Source organism: Rhinatrema bivittatum, chromosome 3 (assembly GCF_901001135.1).
Source record: "Rhinatrema bivittatum chromosome 3, aRhiBiv1.1, whole genome shotgun sequence".
NCBI lineage: Eukaryota > Metazoa > Chordata > Amphibia > Gymnophiona > Rhinatrematidae > Rhinatrema > Rhinatrema bivittatum.
The window spans coordinates 278,316,457-278,335,912 of NC_042617.1; the positions used below are offsets into that span (position 1 = coordinate 278,316,457).

The window sequence follows — 19,456 nt, forward strand, 5'->3', positions numbered from 1 at the left end:
CAAACCCACCCTAGGGAAGATCGTGACAGATTTCCATCTTAACCAATCCATAATCCTGCCTACTTTCTTCCCTAGACCGGGAAAGGGCGCTGCATATACTTGATTGTAAGAGGGCCTTGGCCTTCTACCTGAACTGGACGGCAGGCCTCAGACAGTCTACCCTGCTCTTTGTCTCTTTTGACTCTAACAGGCTGCGTGTGGCTGTTACTAAACAGACTCTCTCCACCTGGCTAGCAGACTGCATTTCCTTCTGCTATGACTAGGCAGGACGGTAACTGGGGGGGGGGGGCTATGTTAAGGCTCATTCTATCAGAGCCATGGCGACTTCTATGGTGCACCTGCATGCAGTTCCACATCCCAAAGTACTTATGTAAAGTATGACTTTAAACTCTGAAACTTCAAGTTCCTAGGACCTTATACCTCACCATCCAATGCTCACGCAGTAAAACAGTTCAACGGAGCCAACTTTTCACAATTAATGGAGGTGCTAAACCCAACACAAATAAACCCTTCCTGATCATAGTGAAGGAGTTTGCTTGATAATGGGGGTGCTGGCACCCATGTATAAGGTTCTTCTTTCTCTGGATGGTCCTTAAGAACAACACCTTTTGAATCACAAGGGAGGAAACCTTTGAATGGTAAATGACAGTGAATTGTTGATCAACTGTACTGGGCACCTAACTGCTATCCAGCGCTGAGCATTTGCAAGACTCTCAGTAGAAATTTTTTTTTTTTTGGTGGAGGCTAATGTGTGCAGGAATAATGTAGTAGTGTGTTAAAATTGTGAGGCAGGATTTTCACTCGTGACTATCCCCCAGCACCATCACACACTGACTCTCCTGTTGGGGGCGGCAGCACATGTTGGAGTGGAATGTACAAGTATTTGACAGTGTAGCTGCAGGTAGGCGAGTCTATGCAAATGAGGTCTCCTCTTTTATAGCGCCCTCTTTCCCCTGAGCTCTGTGGGTTCTGGAGGTCCTGAAGAAGTTTGAGGGGCTTATAGAACTGAATTGGAAGGGAAGATGCAGGGGCTTTGGTGGTGGATGACCATATTGTGGGTTCTCCTGATTGCAGCGGCTGCTCAGAATAGTAAGTACCCTCTTACCTCCTGCCCAGTCACCCAAAGTTGTATTCTGTGTAGGGTTGCCAACTGTTTACTAACAGTTAAAAAAATTAACATGTAAAAATAATTTCATGACTATAGAGTCTTGGATCTCTGTTTATTGGACTGCCAAAAGATGGTGGGAAAATTTGTCTTTGTTTTCTGGTGCAAGATATCTTCTTGCTTTATCTTGTTAAGCTAAATAAAAGAAAAAAATTCATGACATGTCAGTGAAAACTTTATGAGCAAGGGGCTTGCCTCCGGTGCTGTGGGGTCAGCTTCTCTGGGGCAGTACCACGTGATAGTCGGGAACTACAGCTCGGCGTATAAAAGGAGTACAATCTTGGCATAGTAAGTCCATCTGTGCACAAAAATGGCAACAATGCAAAAGGTGTCAGTAAAAAAAAGTTGGGAAGTTATTTTTGTTAATAAAAGTGTGGCAGACTACCATTAAAAAAAAATGTCCATGAATTGGCAAATCTCATTCTGTATGACATTAATAATAATAATAATAATAATAATAATAATACACTCTATGCCCTGCATCTCCTGGAATTGATGTGCTGTAAAACACAGCTTTTTCACTCTATTTTTGGTGGCTCTGGTTAGCTCACTGCTGGCGGTACTGCAGCCGTCCTTGTGTTTAATAAGTTGTTACCGGTAGTTTCTCATGCCTGTGACCTGCAGAAGTGACTCTATTTATTCTAAACGTTTATAGCTGGGCGTGGAATGGAGTAATTTTCCCAGAGCTGGGAGTGCTTTAAAACCTTCCCCAAGAAGTCCACACCATCTCTGTAGGCATCTGAATACTGATACTTAAAGCTACGGATTGCATGCTTTTTAACCCGTCTTAACTGACTTTCTGCAAACTGCCCTACCTTAATACATTTATGTGCGTTGCTCAACAACGGGCGAACTTTTAGTTGGCACCGAGAGGAGCCGTTCCCGGCGGAATGCGCAGGTCAGAGGAAGGAAATGACACCCGGAGATCGCATTTTCAATCCTATGCTGTTATTCTCCAAGAAACAGAAAAAGCAGCTGCAAACGTCCAAGTAGCCACGGCAAGACTCAAAGCCCAAAGTACACGCATGCTTTCACTTTGATAAATCGGTGCAAATTGCCTGGGGTTAAATGCATCTGTGGACTTTTTCCCAATGTGGACAGTTTGACCCCTTGATGAGCAGTCATTGCATGTGTTCTTAGAACCTGGCCTGTCGGTGACCCTTTGGCCCCAGGAGAACACCATCCAGACTTGCATTCTGCCACAGAAATACAAAGTTAGCAAATAAAAAACAACAAAAAATGTTAATACCTTTTTATTGGACTAACTTGCTTCATACCGTAAATTCCTTGATTAGCATTCTGCCAGTCAGTGAGAGAGCTCTTTCTACTGAATCTGTGTTTGCAGCAAAATCCAGGGAAGCTCCTGCAGAGCTGGATGGAGTAGGTACATTCAGGACCCAGACAACAACCAGGACTGCTAGGGGGTAGGGATTTTGCATGAATACTCAAATAGTGCTTTTGTGAGGTAATAAATCTATTCGATGACCAGGGTGTACCTTTCAACATACACTTCCCACCCTGGCTCCATTGCAAAAAGACGTGCAGATTGCGAGATTCACTGCCTTTTCTGTGGCATCTGAGCAGAGATCAGTGTAGAATAGAAAAAGTTGACTGGTAGGCAAGGCAGTTCCTTAGTTGAGGGGCAGATGTTAGCCTATTTTTCCTCCTCCTGGATTTACTCCAAGGAGACATAGCATGGTGAGTCCTAGACCTGTTCTTTTTAGGAGGAAGCAGACATGGGTCCTGGTACGGCATTTATAGACTGCAGCTCCATGGGGGAATAATTTGTAATACCGATAGAGGAAACTATGTGCGCATATATTGGCCACATGGTGACAGGCACAAAAAAAGGAGTTTGAAGTGGAACAAATTAGAAACTTGTGAGCAGTAGTGCCAATCATCAAAGACTCCACCCTGGCTACTGTCCATTCCCAAATCTTTCACATATTCATAAATCAAGGATCTTAAAAAAAAAAAATGCAAGAGAGTTTGTCTTTCATTCACTTACCTCATGTTTGGGTCAGAAAGGGCTGAACATTCTGGCTGCAAACTTTAAAGGAGTTTCCTTAGGAAATGTAAATATTAGTGAGGGAATAGTTTGTAGAGAGATGCGATTGACTAAGGAGGTAGGCAGGATGGAGGCTGGGAGAGAAGCACATTCAAAATATAGCTGGGCTGCTGACTTGGAGACAGAAGGGTCCCTATTCAGCTGCTGAGCGGCTAGATAAGTTAGCCTATCCGGTTTATTTAACCGAGTATATTCAGCGGTGCTCGGTTATTTTAAAAGTTAGCTGGACTGGTATGCCCGGCTAACTTTAGACCTGTCTTGCAACACGGCCAGAGTTGGACAGTTCGGTTCACCGGCTAACTCTGCTCCTCCTCGGAACGCCTACCACCTGCCCCAGGAATGCCCCCAGCATATCCGGCTAAATGCCAGCCAGATAAAGAGTTATCCAACTAGAATTTATTCGGGTAAGTCGTCAAATATCTACCCAAGAGGCTAAAATGAGAAAATAATATAGCAAAACTCCTACGTTCTCACTGATCCTATCGTGATCCCCACCCTCTACAAGCCTTGAAATGTATAGAGGAGGAGGATGGAAATCACAGCAGGAGCAGTGACAAGGTGGGATTATTGCTCCATTTTATCCTCAGTCTCCAAGGCAGTGCTCTGATGTGTTTTTCTCCTAGCCCCCATTCTTCCTCCCCTCCCTGGACAGTCACTCCTCGCTAGAACCTGCTCCCTGACTGATATTTGCATTTCCTAGGGAACCTTCTTGTTTGTAGCCAGAATGCTCAGCTCTTTCTGACCCAAGCAGGTCAGGTGAGTGAACTGAAGATCTACTCTCATTTTAGATGGATTTTTTTTTTTTTTGGTGTGTATTTTTTTTTAGATCATTGAATTATGCGTATCAAAAGATGCCCACATGGGAAGTAGCCAGGATTGAATTCTTGACAATTAGAGTCACTGCTCACAAGTTTCAAAACTCGTGCTAACTCCACCCTGTTTTGCGCCAGATATTGGTATGAAATTTGGGGGGAGGGGTGTGGGAATGGGATGTCTCTTCCCCCCCCCCTTTTTTTTTTTTTTCCTTATCTCCTCCAAGGCTGCAAATGATAAAAGTTAAAGGCTCAGCTGAAAGTCACATGCAAGATTCCAGAGAGGATTTGGAAGGACCGTGTGACTGCATTTGCTCGGAGCCCCCTGGCACAAGCCGATGTGTGCAGTCACATGGCGTCCTGAGACTCTTCCGGAAGGGAAAAGTCAGCCGGAGGGGTCGCTCCCGCCAGAAGGAAGCTGGCGAGGTATTTTCTGGAGACTAACGCGAGGCCTCCTGCGGACAGGCTGAGGCTTATGGCCGCAGCAATGTGTGACGCTGGCCAGTATAAGGCTCAGGAAAGCAGCGACCAAATACCCGCTGCTGGGCCTGAGTGCAGTCTGCTTTGAGGGGTCACGAAAGGCAGAATATTAAAGCAAAACAAAAAAAAAAAAGAAATTGTTTCCAGGAGGGCTAGTGCAGTGTCTTGGTTACTGCTAAGGCAAGGAACCAGAAATTCCAGTGCCTTCCTTAACTATCGCCCTCTCCCTCCGTCCCCAGGGACGGACGCTCCCAGGGCTGTGAAAGGGGAACAGCTTTGAAGAGGATGATTTTCAGCGCTGCCACCCCTCCTCCCTCGGTCCTTTCATTCACACGGGTGACAGCAGGGATGAATGCGAAGGTTTCCCCTGCCTGTGGGAAGCCCCTCGCTCCTGACCAGCTACTAACTACAGGAGGCAAAGTAGGAAACCCTTGCCAACATTAAAATAAATAATTTTCCAACCTGTGTGCCTGCAGTTAGATTTTTTTTTCTCATCTTTCTGCTTCTCCTCCTTTTTTGTCATCTCTGCCTGCTCAGTCTTTTGGTGTCCTTCTCTCATTTTCCTTTCTGTTTCAGTCCTGTCTTCCTTTTTTCTGTCTGTGAGTAAATAATTTCTCTTCCTTCTCTTTCCGCTTTCTTCTCCCTTCCTACATGCTCTCCTTTCTCCATTCTTCTTCCCTTCAATTCTCATTCCCTTCCTTCTCTATTATCTCCTTGGGTTCCTCTTCCCCCTATCGAATCCGGTGTCCTCCTTTTCTTATCCCCTCATCCTCAGTCCTTTCTCTCCCTCCCCCCACCCCTTCTCCTCTATCCCCAGTCTTTTTCCCCTCTCTCTCTATTGTGGGATCTTTGCCATCCCTTCCCGCTTCTTTTCTCCGCTTCCATATCTCTTTCCTTCATTGCCATCTCTTCATAACTTTTCTCATCATGGCTCTCTGCTCCCTCGCTTACCCCTTCTCTTCATTTTCCCTCCCTCCTGCACTTCCATTCCTTTTCTTTGTCTCCCATTCCCTTCATCTCATCCTTATAATTTCTCCTTTTCCATCCTTCACCCTCTATATTTCTCTTCCCCATCTGCCCCTATCCTCTTCCTCGGTATCAGCCCCATGCCTCCACCCACTTACCCTTTCACTTCACTTTTCTCTCACCTGCCCATTCCCCTCCACCACCATCTCATCCCTCTCCTTTCCCATCGCCTCCACCGACCCTTCATTTATCTCTGGATCCATCCTTACACTCCTTCCCCCCCCCCTCCCCCCACCATCTACCTCCTGCCTCTCTCCCCCCCCCCCCCCCTTTCCACTCAGGATCTACTCCCTGCCCTCGCCCTTTTTTCCCCCCCATCATTTGCTTCTGGCCCCTTTCCCCCTTCTTCAGCATCTGTTTCCTGCCTCTTGCTCCCACCTCCCCCAGCATCTGCTCCCTACATCGCTCGCCCTCCCTCCCCGAGCTTTTGCTTCCTGCTATTGCTTTCCCTTCCCTTTCTCAGCATCTGCCCCTCCGCTGCTAGCTCCCTTTCCTCGGCATTCGCTCCCTCCTGTCGCTTTTTCCTCCCTTCTTTAATATCTACATTCCTCTATTGCGAGTTCCTTTTCCTCAGCATTCTCTCCCAATTGTTTCTTATCTCTCCCCCCCTCCCCCCAGAATCCCCTCTGCCACCCGGCTTGCCTGCAGCAGCTAACTGAGCCTGTTGGGCAGCAGGCCATTGCGTGGTTTCTTCTGCGCTGACACTGCCAGCAGCTTCACATTTCGTGGGCGACGCTTCCTGCCGCCGATCACAATGAGATTTGAAGTTGTTGGCATTGCTGGCACAGAAGAAAACAGAGCAGTGACCTTCCACCCCGGTACTCCTCCTTCGTGGTCTTGAAATGTGGTGTGCGCCTTCACTGGCCAACTCGGCAACATGGATGCCAGGCCCCTGGAGCTGCTGCCACCTGTCTCCCAAGTCTGTTGCATTAGGTGGGAACGTCCAGCTCGCACAGGTCGATGCAGAAAGGCGCGTTCTGGCCATCGCACAACTTTGCCCGCGTTTGAATGCTCACTTTGTGGACGTAAACTTTACTGCCAAGGCTGCAAGGAGTTTTACGCCCACAAAATGGGCATTGTAAAATGGGAGTAATACTTAGCACCTTCGCATGGCAAAACCCATGCAAATGAGGGCATTAAGCATTATTCCCCAATGCAATGAGGTGCCTTGGCCCGGCCAAGATTTTCCTAGCGCTGGACACTCAACTCTGGGGTCAGAGATGGAGTTACGTTTCCAATGCTACTGCGTTGGCACTTAAAACTAGTAAAAAACAGAAAAAAAAATTTAAAAATGTCAAACAACGCTTCGCGGATAAGTACCGACATGTCCAGTTACGAAGTGGCAAACTGTGCCAGATAGCCGGATAAGTTCTGACTTTTCTAGCTAAGTGGCAGAGGCAAACCTCGCCAGGTAGCTTACCTGGAGCTGATCTGCCTATCAGGGATGCCTCACCCCTCCCCTTTCTCAGTTAAAATAGTGTTCGGCCTGTGCTAAATGTACATTTTGCAGACAATTGGCCCTTTTTAAACTCCCAATGCATTAGCATATCATTAGCTTGCTGCATCAGGAATTAAAAAAAAAAAAAAGTCATCCAGCACACAGCATTGTAAAGTCCAGATTGCTGCATCAGCCTGCCAGTGTGGGAGACTTGGGCCGTTGTACTCCTCTGGTGTGACTTTGCCTCAGGTCTAATCCCAGCCTGGCCAATGGCTGTGTGACCTTGGTCCAAGTCACTTTAAGCTCCCTGTGTACCTCAATCCTAATCGCAGTTCAGGAAGCAGGAAATGCTGTTCTGAGGATAACACTACTGTTTTAACTCCTTTTTTTTTTTTTTTCCCTCCCTGGAATTGCCACAGGGGAAGGGCCACCGGAGAGAGGAGGACGCGGGAGAAGCAGGCAAAGTCAGGAGCAGCCCCCTTCGCCTGCCCCCTTCAAGGGCTGGAACTCTCAGTTATACCCAGTCTGGCAGGATGGAGACCCCAGGCAGAGGGACTGTTGGAAAGGTGAGTCCAAGGGCCTGTGGCCATCGATTGCAGGGGGCATGGCTAGATTAGGAAATCTGGGCTACCTTGCGAGCTGGTTGGCTCAGACTAAAGCTCTGAGCATGGGAGCGGGGATGAGGGTCTGTGCAAGGCAAGAAATGGTCTGACACCTCAGCAACCCTGGGAGAGTTAAGCAGCTGATTCAGCCTCATCCTTTTATTGTTTGTGTGCTTTTTTTTTATGAATGTTATGCTGTAATCTGTTCTGGCCATTTTTTTTCAGATAAAATAACGAAATAAATAAAACATTTATTTATTGTCATGATGTGTGTGATTCCTCTAATTATCTGTGACTGCAACGGGAATGCACTGCAGAAAGGAATAAATGCTCATAATTAAAAACAAAAAAAAACTTGCTTGTGAATTAAATATCTTTTTATTGCCATTTGCTTTAATTGCACATTTGTGTGTGAGCTTTTTTGTGTCTTTTATTTACTGGAGTCTGAGCAGAGAGATGTTTGTATGATTGTAGATGAAACTCATTGGCAATGTCTGTGCCCTGCACACCCAGGAAGGGAGTTGGGACTTCGCTTCTTACCAGGGCTCTCTCTTGACTGCCCTGTATCTCTAACAATGTGGCCTTGGGTTTCTTCCAGGTGGCCAGGTGATGCTTGAGGTGAGCAATGATGCCCCGACGCTGGCCAGTGCAAAGGTCACCTTCTCCATCAAGCTGCAGTTCCCCCATGATCAGACAGTGCTTGCCGACGGGCAGGTGGTGTGGAACCAGAACCGCACTGCAAATGGTGAGTCCCAGGGAACCAGATGCTCGCTGACAGCCCCCCCTCCAGGTCCTCTTGCATCCCATAGGGAGGGCCCAAACAGCTCATTCTCTGCTTCTACACCATTGGGAATGCCTTTCTTATGTACTGTTTCTTTAAAAAGACATTTTTTTTCTTTTTACATGCACCAATACTGATAAAGAAATCTCCCTAAGGGCTTAGTTTGAATAGAGATCGTTTTGCTATCATTGATGATATTCCTGAAAGCTGCCTTTTTAAACATTTGTTGGCCTTGGAAAGAGAGAGTTTCCACCCCTGCTGGATTTCTATTAAAATGTTATTTTGGAGGGCCATTAATGGATATTCCCTTCTACTGGAATGGGACTTCAGCATGGACTCTCTGTCTGGAAACTCTTTAGATCATTGTTTATGACCAGGGTCCCCCTGTGGCAGTGGGAGCATTCCCCACTCAAACCCCCCCCCCCCCCATCCTTAAGTACAGGACGTGTTCCCTCCCATGATAGGGGAATAAGCTGATTTCTGCAACCCTATCGTTTTCCAGAGGGACATCCAATAATAGGCTTCAGTTTGTCCTCCAGCTTCATAAAAACATAAGAATTGCTATGCTGGGTCAGACCAAGGATCCATCAAGCCCAGCATCCTGTCTCCAACAGTGGCCAATCCAGGTCATGAGTATCTGGCAGATCCCATGAAGTAGATCTAATTCCTGTTATTTATTCCTAGGGATAGCAATAGCTTTCTTTAGTCTACCTAGGTTATAATGTTATGGATTTTTTTCTCCAAGAATTTATCCACATCTGTTTTAAACCCTGCTATGCTAGTTGCCTTAATCACATCCTCTGGCAACAGATTCCACAGCTTGATAGTGCACTAAGCGAAAAAATACTTTCTATGATTTATTTTAAATCTGCTGGTTATTAGTTACTTGGAGTGTCCCCTTGTTTGAGTATTATTTGAAAGTGTAAATGACCATCCTTTCTATTTACCCGTTCCACCCCAGGCATGATTTTATAAACTTCTATCCTGTCCCCTCTCAGCCATTTCTTCTCTATTTGCTTGAAGGCCACTGGGCACTGAGCCAAGAGTTTCAACTATTGTCCACAAGGACTCCAAGGTCCATTTCCTGGGTAGTATGCCCAGTACAGGATCCAGCAACATGCACCTGTAATTGGGATTATTTTTCCATATGTGCATCACTTTGTACTTTTCCAATTTAAATTTCATATGCCATTTGATTGCCCAGTCTTCCAGTGTCACAGGGTCCTTTTGCAGTTCCTCACAATCCACTGCTGTTTTAACAACTTTGAATAATTTTGTGTCATCTGTAAATGTGATCACTTCACTCATCTTTCTCTTATAGATCATATATGAATATATTAAATAGCACAGGTCCCAGTACCACTCCCTGTGGTATTCCACTAATGACCTTTCTCAAGATAGAAAAATGAGCATTTAGTCCTACCCTCTGTTTCTGGCCTTTTAACTAGTTACCAGTCCATAGTAGAACACTGCCTCCTATCCCATGACTTTTACATTTCCTGAGAAATCTCTCATGGGGGACTTTGTCAAATGCCTTCTGAATATCCAGATATCAACCAGTTCACCTTTATCTACATGTTTATTTACACTTTCAAAAAAATCTTAAAGACTGGTAAGACAAGACATTCTCTTGCTAAAACCTTGTTGGCTCTTCCCCATTAAGCTATGTCTGTCTATATGGCCAGTGATTTTGCTTTTAAGAATGGTTTCGACGTCAGGCTCACCAGTCTATAGTTTCCCAGATCTTCCCTGGAGCAGGTTATACATTGTTTTTTTTAAATATAGTAACAGGTTAGCAATTTCAGGTTTTAGTTTTTCAGAACTCTGGAGTGCATGCCATCTGGTCCCGGTGGATTTATTACTCCTTAGTTTGTCAAGTCTGATCTGTTACATCCTCCATTGTCAGAGATATTTGTTTTAGTTGCTCAGAACCTCCACCATTAAAGAATGTTTCAGATACGGGTATGTTCCCAATACACTCCTCCATGAAGACTGCGGCAGAGAGTTAATTCACTTATTCTCCTATTTCCTTGTCCTACCTGAGCATCCCTTTTGCCCCTCAATCCTCTAGCACAGTGCGTCTCAGTTTTTTTAAATTTCCTGGCATACTTTCAAATTTGCTTATTACTCATGGTGCATCAAATCAAATTTTGCACAGTTCTCACTCTGCCACCCCCCCCCACCCCCCCTTACCTGTGTGTGCTTCATTCTGACATCTGAATGTGTAGACCAGCTGAGATTATAGAGCCCCACACATTCAAGCATCAGACTGAAGCTGGCATTGGATGTGCACACAGGTAAGAAGCACTGCTCGTCTCCTGTCAGTGGAAACGAGGGAGCTAAGGTAAGATTACCAGAGTTCTGGTGGGTGAATCTGGGACACTTGTTCCCTGTAGTGCAAGCAGTGAGTAAGAAGTTCATTTTGGTTGAGAGGGAAGAAGTCTGGTGGACTATCTCCATGGAAAATTGTAGTAATCTACTCTCAAAATATATCTAAAGGAACATTCTTTAAGTTGTGCTTCCGCAAAATATTTTTGGGCCCAGTGCAAAAGCCTCCATACTGGTGGGTATGTCCTACATACAAGAGAATTCATTATATACCAGCAAGTTAAAATTAGCCAACAAAATTCTATGTAAGAGACACATCCAGGTCAGAGACTTTGGTCTGTGTCCCCGTATATTTTATACTGATGAGAATTAATATTCTTTATCAGGCAATAAAAGTTTCCAACTGTTGATATTTCTGGCTCAATTTTCTGGCTGCTTGTATCTCTTTTTTCTCATTTTCTGTTCCTTTTTTGTTTTTCTCTCTCTCTCTGGTGTCTTTGTTTCTTCTTCTTTGTCTCTTTCCTTGAGTGGATATTTTAATACTTTCTCTGCCCTTGAAGGTCTCCTTTCCTCATTCCTTCTCCTCTTTCTCCTACTCTATCTCCTCCATTCCTCATTCCTTTTTTCCTCCATTATCTTCCAGAATTCCCTCACCTCCAAATCCAGGGTCATTTCTCTCTCATCCCCTTTCTCTACCTATTCCCAAGTAATTTCTCCATCTCTGTCTTTCCAGTACCTAATCCTCTCTCTTTCTTTCTCTTTCCCTATCACTTTGCCCCTTATCCAGGGTCCTTTCTCCTGTCTTCCTCAGTCTCTGATCTTCTTTCTCTCACTTTTCTCTGCTCCCTTCTGCTCCCTCTTGTTTTTTCCCCCCTTCATACCTGATCCACTCTCTCTCTCGTCCTCCCCCTTACCCACCTTCCCCCTCCCCTGGTATGGGCAGGTATGTCCTTCCAATCCTCTCCCTTCTTGCCCCCTCCCAGCAAGAGCAGAAGTGCATAATATTTTCAGCATCCTGTGCTTCCCTCCACCCCCAAGCATTCACTCACTCCTAACCTCCCTCAACATTCACCACCTTTTGAACTGCCCCCTCTCAAGTATTCATCCCGTTTCCTTTCCCACAATCATTCTCACTGGGCTGCATCTCTGCATAACTCTCTACTCTGCTGTCATCTGAGTCCGAAGTCCCTGTGGCAGAGATATCTAGGGTCTGAGGCAGTGACTATCCAAGTAAACAGAGCACAGCAGAGAATAGCCCAGTATTTCAGGTAGCAGGTGGAGATGGGAGGTGGACCAGAGGGGAGGAGCTGGAGCAGGGAGCAGATGTTCATCCCTGCCATTCACTTCTTCTGTGTGGGCTCCCTGCTCCTGCCCCACCCCTCTGGTCTTCCACAGTGCTGTCTGGGTAAGGTGGGGACAGGAAGGAAGGGCTGAAGCAGCAAACAAAAAGTTTGGGGCACTGTGCAATAGAATCCAGCATGAGCCCAGTCTGGCTCCTTCCCCAGCTTTTTGCTTCAAATATACTTGAAAAAGTTTTTATTATTAGTTTCTGCCTCAGTGGCAAGTTTTTTTTCAAAATCTCTCTTGACCTGTCTACTGTTTTACATCTAACTTGCCAGTGCTTATGCACTTGCCTATTTTCAACATTTGGGTCTGCTTTCAATTTTTTTTAACAATGCCCTTTTAGCTTTAGCTGCCTCCTATACCTCTTCATTAAACCACACTAGTAGTCATTTGGTCTTCCTTCGACCTTTTTTAATGCATGGAATACATTTTATCTGGGCTTCCAAAATGTCCATGCCTCATGCAAACTTTTAATCCAAGGAACCATTCCTTTTATTTTTTTCAGATTTCGTCAGTCTATCATAGTCTCCCTTTTAAAAGTTAAATGCTATTGTGTAGTTTTTCTTAATGACCTCGCTCCAGTGATTGTCAAATTTGATTGCATAATAATTGCTACTGCTTAGTGGCCCCACCACAGTAACACCTTGCATTAGGTCATGTGTTCCACTGAGGACTAGATCTAAAGTAGATGCTAGGGATGTGTATTCATTAAAACGAATGCGCAAAATGTGACGAATAAGGCCAATTCATTTCATTTGGGTACTCGCAAAATGAATCAGGGGGCCCTCCAAATGAAATGAACCTTATTCATTGAATTCGTTTTAAATGAATTCATTGGGCCCAGACCCGATGTTGAGGACTCAACCCAAACCCAGGCCTGATGCTGGATACCCGACAGATCAGGTAAGTTTGTTTAAGGGGGCTCAGGTGAAACCCCATCTTGGGCCTAGGCCAAGACCCCCTTCCCTGAACAAATTTTTGATGTATATCATAAATCAAAATGGCACCGTCCGCTGGGATGAATGTACCAGGGTTGATTAACTCCGGCACAACCCTAATGGATGGCGTCAGTTGAAGACAAAAAGAGGACGTTGGATGCTTGTAGCTGCTCCAAGGCCTGGGCCTTACTCTAGGCTGAGGCCCAGGTGTTGAGACCCAACCTCTAGGCCAGGCCCTGATAAACAGAGAAAGTATAAAGTACTATACCTATATGGTTACCCAGTTAATCAGACATAGGGATAAGAGCCATGTCAACTTTCATATAGATTATATTATTGAAACATGTTAGCGAAACTATTTTGGCACATTGTAAGATAGCGTTTCCCAAACTGAAAATGAGAGATATGTGCCTCTATGTAAACTGTTGTGATAGTGCACTACCAAACGACGGTATAGAAAAGATTTTAAATAAATAATAAATAAATAAATGGCATTGGACCTGAGCCTGGGCGCTAGCCTAAGTGGAGGCCCAAGTATCAGGATCCGGCCTCCAGGCCAGTCCTGGGCCCTGGCCTAGGCACAAGTCCAAGCATTGGGACCCAGCCTGGCCACTTCTGAAGATACCCGATGGATCAGGTAAATTAGTTCGGCGGGGGGGGGGGTTCCAAGTTCCTGGCCCAGGCTGAACCCCAGCATCACGCTTGGGCCTAGGCCACGGGCCCTGCTTTTGGCCTCAGCCTGTGGCCTAGGTGAGGCCCTGGCTTCAGACCTAGGTCTAGGCCTAGATGATGCACTCCGGGTCAAGGCCCTGGTGTCAGGAGCCGACATCTGGGTTGGGCCGAGGTGTCGGACTTGGGCCTGGCCTGGGCCTAGGCCTATGACAAGGCGTAGGGGCCAAGCCTCTGAACCAGGTCCCAGCATTGGGCCTCAGTCTGGGTCAAGGCCCTGGCGTAGGGACTAGGCCTGTGCTCCGGCTTAGGCCAAAGTGTCAGCCTTGTGTAAGCCAAAGCTGAGGTCATGATAACCTACCGTGGCCTTGGCCTATGGAAGTCCAACGCTTCAGCTTGGGCCTATGCCTCATGGCAGATCCCCACCAGACCAGATAAGTGGAGCCCGGGATGGATCCTGGCCCTGGCATTTTTCTGGGTGGGTGGGAGACTCCATTTTCATTTTTGTGGCCTTTATTTTTTTTTTTTAATGTTTGATTCATATTTTTCACACAAATGAAATAAATCAAAATTCCACAAACTAAACTTCATGGGGGAAAAAACTCCCAAACACAAATCGAAAATGAATAATTTTTCCCTGCACGTCCCTAGTAGCTGCCCCTCTTGTCTGTTCGAGGACTAGCTGTTCCATGCAGCAGTCATTTATGGCAGCTTGAAACTTAACCTTTCTAGCATGTCCTGATGAGACATTAACCCAGGCAATACATATAACGAGGGCAATTTTCAAAGTTAGTTACCCAGGTAAATACCAGCTTACAGGCTGATGCAATATCGGCGTGGGGAAAACAGGAGCTCAGTTATCCCAATGTGTGTGGATCGACCTCTCTGGGGTGCCCAATTTAATATTTAAATTGACTGCCACGGTAAAAAGGAGGCATTAGGGGAAATTGAGTGCCCCTAACACCTCCTCAGCAGCAGGTGCCCAGGAGAGGTTGGCTGTTAGCTGGTTATGAAAACGGACACTCCATTTCACGTGAATCCCTTTTCCTAACCTGATCGCCAGCACATTAAAAAATTTTTTTTTATAAAGTTGTCCTTCTTTTAGTTCCTCTGACTTAATATCACTACGATATTAAGTCGGAGGAAGTACAGAAAACCAATATTTTCTGCTTTTCTGTACACTTTGTTTGGGATGCTCAAAAATTAATGCCTGCTCTGGGCAGGCGTTAATTTCTGAAAGTGAAAATGTGCACATCGGGCGCATATGGTTTTTTTTGTTTTGTTTTTTTTTTAATATGGGGGAAAATAGCTAATAGCCTCGTCAACATGCATTTGCATGTGATGAGCGCTATTAGCTTTTTGGGGAGTAATGACGCGTGTTTTGGGTGCGCTAATCCCCATCTAGCATTGGGGGTTGTGGATGTGCGTCCAAAACGCGCGTCCCACCACAGGTTCACCAGTGCACTCGGCTGAGCACACTGTATTGCATCCGCCTGTTACCGAGGTAAGAGAGACATCTGAAAATGAACCACCCTTCTCCTGGCTGAACGTATAAGTCGGATGCCCCAGCACATGCACTTTTTGCTGGGGTAAGAGAGAGCGTTCCCGGGGGCGAGCTTTGGGCAGCATTAGGAAATAGTACACATATATCGCATTTTCAAAAGCGTGAATGCTGTTCCCCAGCCAAACTGAGTCTGCACATAAAGTAGGTGCAAAGTCTGTGGACCCGTGATCATTTTTCAAAGGGAAAATGTGTGCAGACTTTCCCTTAGAAAATTTGTTCAAAGCTGGCGAGCGCAAAGTGCCACTGCACTTTGTCCCTGGGTGGGCTGTTTTGAAAGTGTCCCCAGTATGTGACAGGCAGAGGATTTGGGGTAGGCGGCGGCGGGATCTGATGTTTTGATGGTGGTTTTTCCTTCTTGGTGGGTAATATAATGCTCCCTGCCCTTGCAGGCACTCACGCGACCGCTGGAGACCCCGTCTTTCCCAGTGAAACCTCAGAAGGTCTGGACTGCGTGTTCCCCGATGGAAGTCCATTCCCGCAGGGAGCTGAGAAGAAGCGCAGCAAGTTCATCTATGTGTGGCAGGCCTGGGGTGAGAAGGGGATGCCTGGTGGTGCTCGGCAGTGGGGAGAGGGGCAGTCATCAGCGCTTGCGGTGGGGCAGGTGAAGTCTCTGCTTTTTACTCTCTTCCTAGTGACCTGTGAGTGTTTTAAGTTGAGTCCTCCTTAGTTAAAGCAGACGGATGGACTGCCTGTGCGGGGGGGCGGGTGATGCAGGGTCCTCCTCTGGGGGAAAGAGAGGTGTGTACAGGCCTCGCCCGTGAAGACCGGAGGGGAGGGTGAGAGCGCAGAGGCTCCCTGGAAAACGGTGGGGTGCGGGGGCCCTCTGTGCGGATCGGTGGTGTGGAGGCACTCTGCGAAGCTGCAGAATGGGGTGGGTGGTATTGGTGCTTTTGAGTAATTCTTTACCCTGTCCTAAACCTCATGTTCTTGGGCTCTGGCTGCAGGGAAGTACTGGCAAGTTGTGGATGGCCCCTTGTCTCTGCTGACTATTGACACAGAGGATACCCCTCTGGGCTCCTACACCATGGAAGTGATTGTGTACCACTCCCGCGGCCGGCAACGGTTCGTCCCCCTCGGAAGGGCGACATCCCAGTTCTCCATCACTGGTAGGAACACCCCCTGTAGTGTTTGCCTTGTGCATCAAATCAACAAGCTAGACTTTAAAAAAAAAAAAAAAAGGCTTCTGTCTGTACATGATAGTAGGACATCACAAGAATAGGTTACAGTCCGCAAAGGCTCATACGATCGGCACCGAATCGCACAAGAGGCAGTGACAGCAGCATTGAGGAGCTGATCTAAGAGCCCCAGGAGATGTTTGAGAATAGGTGGCTCCAGATCCTGCCTAATAAAAGCATTTACAAACTGCAGGGAATCCGGGATGGATGGAAACTGTTTGCAGACCAGCACAACCATGCCCCGCAGTTACAATATCTGTGACTATTTGCAGATGTTTAACCAGACAGGTCTACAATTATCCAGCTCTTTCTGAGTGCTTTCCTTGTAATGAGGGGGGCCTGAGCCTTGGGACAATTCCTCCCTGTTCACCAGCAAAGAGGACCGGAGACTTTTTATGAGGTCAAAATTCAAAGGCAGTTATCTGGATAACTCCAAAGTTATCAGGATAAATGATGACTTGAGTATTGGGGCCACTTACCCAGCTACATTTTATCTGGAAAAGTCATTATCTGGACAGAATTTAGCCGGAAAAGTGGGAGGAGTTTCAGGGGCATTTCAGGGTGATGTTAGAGTAATTTACTATTACCGCAACCCCAGTGGTGCATTGGAACGGATAGGGGTGGGCTGGCTTCGGGGGGGGGGGGGGGGATGAGAAGGGGGCCAGAGGTCAGTACAATTTTAATTCACCTCAGGGCAGGGCTGCTAAGCTGGCCTATATATCTTTTTGTCCTAAATGGTTGGAAGGGCTTGTGGGGTAGGGGGCTCTGCAACTGCACCAATAAATTGGCTATATTCTTTGGTTAAGGTTATCTGGGTACATATCACCAGTTGACCTTGAAACCTAACTGGAGATAGCTGGTTAGGTTTCTAAGTTATCTGTTTATGTGTTTGCTGACTTATTCCAGGATATTCAGCAGGAAGTTTATCCCACTGAACATCCCTGATAAATTTAACTGCTTAACTTTAGCTGGATAAGTTATCTGTTTTTTAATTTTTTTCTTCATATTGACCTCGGTGAATCTGCTTCCTTTTCCTCTTCCTGACAGACCAGATCCCTCTGTCTGTGGAGATTTCCCAGATTATGGACCTGGATGGGGATGACAAGCAATTTGTCCAGAATCGGCCCATTTCCTTCCAAGTACAGGTGCATGACCCCAGCCAGTATCTGAGAGGTGCCGACCTCTCCTACTCCTGGGATTTTGGGGATCAGAGCGGCACCCTGATCTCGCACAGTGGGGCCGTCACACACGCTTATACTGCAGCTGGCTCCTTCAGATCTCAGCTTATCCTGCAGGCGGCCATTCCTCTGGCCTCTTGTGGCACTACCTCCACAGGCACCATTGTCGTGATCACCACTGAGCCTGCAGGACAGCAAAGCATGGGGTCAGCTGTGACCGCTGACCCATCAGCTCTGGTTACAGCACAAGGCCAGACCACAGGTAAGAACAATGTGCGCGTGGATGCAGAAATATAAAATGTATGTTTATAAAGCCGGGTTATGGCAGAAATCACGTTGAAGGATGGGGCTTCAGTTTGTTATAGCCAAGATGTGTTTCATAAAGGGGAATCATTAAGAGGGCCATGAATGTGGGTAAAAAGCATTCTACCTATGTAAATCATCTCATCTGAATATTGCCCTCCCTCAGGGTGGCTAAAAGCATGTGCTTTGACAGGAGGCATTGCCGAGGGCGTGTTTTTGTTGTGGGGGGAGGGGGGAGGAAGAGAATCACATGGAGATGGCATTTTTAACTCTATGCAGATTATTTTCTGTGCAAAAAATGTCCCCAGAAAAAAGCAATGGCACACTCCTGTGGATATTTTGTATCTGCAAGTTTAAAAAAAATGCGGGTGTATTTTCTCTTGCAGACTTGGGGCAAAGGGTGTGGATAAAAAGCACCTATAGAAACTGAAAAGTATGCTTAAAAAGGACCTCCATGGGAACAGTGTCTGGCAGCAATCATGTTTATTCGTTATGTACTGAAATGTTACTGCTTCTCTTGGTTTTATAAACACCCGCACCAAGCTTTAAACATCAGGGGCAGAGGCATAGAGAAGGGTCAATGTACTTTGGACTTATTTTTATCTAATCTCAAACCAAAAATGGAAAAATGGCTCTGTTTGTTTCTTCAGCAGCTGGAGCCTCACCTGCTGCTGCGTCTCCTTCTGATCAGCCGGTAACTCCTACAGGGCAGGAGCCAGCGGCTGAAGCACCGACTACTGCTGTATCTGCATCCTCAGCCCCTGGCTTGGCTGCACCCACCGCAGGCAGCATGGCACCCGCTGCCGCAGCCACCCCGTCCACCGCTGTTCCTGCTGAAGTCGACCTGGAGGCAACTCTGGAAGGGTCTGGCACCCCAGCATCTTCAACGGACGCGAACGTGACCACGTTACCGGTGTCTCTAACCAGCTTGGCCAGCCTGCCGATATCCATAGCCGCGGACTCTCCCATCCTGGCATCCACAGCAGGAGCCGCAGATAGCGTCGCCCTCCCTGGATCTCCAGGTGTGTACCCAGCTCCTGCCGGGATTGCGCCCTGCCCCATGCTTACACCCTGCTCCTTGCCAGGACCCGTGCCCTGTGCTCATGGCTCATTCCTCGCCACATCGTACTGAGACCATGCCTTGCATCCCGCTCCTCGCCAGGTGGTTGCTGCTGACAGATGAGTGGTGAAATTAAGACTGAATTCAGGTTGGCTCGTTACCTTAGTGGCAATGCTGTGCGCTGCCATGCAGAGGGATCTAGCTTGGGTCGACCAAGGCTGGGGATGCTGAGGAAGTAGTGCTCACAGCCCCTGGTGGGGGAGGCAGGGGATAGAGAGAGTTACAGTCATTGTGCAGTGGTGACCCTTAGTGGCCACATTTAGGGCCTACAATTGCAGGGTTCTGGTTCATGACCCCTGGTTGACGACTGACACTGCAAGGATTGGGCAAATGTGAGTTGGGAGGACAAATAAAATAGGGGGTGGGGGGGGGGGGGGAAGCATCCCCAGCTAATTGTGAATGAAGGCTCCTGGTGCAAGATCCCAGCCCTGGATACCCCGACTGAGCCAGAAGTACAAAGGAGCA

At 46.9% G+C, this 19,456-nt stretch overlaps 1 protein-coding gene across 4 annotated transcripts in view; it reads left to right on the forward strand.

Annotated features, from left to right (window-relative positions):
• Positions 1 to 977: 977 nt before the first annotated feature.
• Positions 978 to 19,456, forward strand: part of PMEL (premelanosome protein) — a 37,841-nt gene continuing 19,362 nt past the window's right edge. The window contains exons 1-7 of one of the 4 annotated variants that reach the window (XM_029594774.1): positions 978 to 1,089; positions 7,409 to 7,555; positions 8,190 to 8,336; positions 15,605 to 15,745; positions 16,160 to 16,321; positions 17,438 to 17,830; positions 18,522 to 18,893. In XM_029594774.1, the coding sequence (XP_029450634.1) occupies positions 1,023 to 1,089; positions 7,409 to 7,555; positions 8,190 to 8,336; positions 15,605 to 15,745; positions 16,160 to 16,321; positions 17,438 to 17,830; positions 18,522 to 18,893 (1,429 nt within the window). In that variant the 5' untranslated portion in view covers positions 978 to 1,022. Of the gene's footprint in view, positions 1,090 to 4,356; positions 4,472 to 4,510; positions 4,946 to 7,408; positions 7,556 to 8,189; positions 8,337 to 15,604; positions 15,746 to 16,159; positions 16,322 to 17,437; positions 17,831 to 18,521; positions 18,894 to 19,456 lie in introns of those variants that run through there. The other 3 variants (XM_029594772.1, XM_029594773.1, XM_029594775.1) reach the window with 3 other exon arrangements.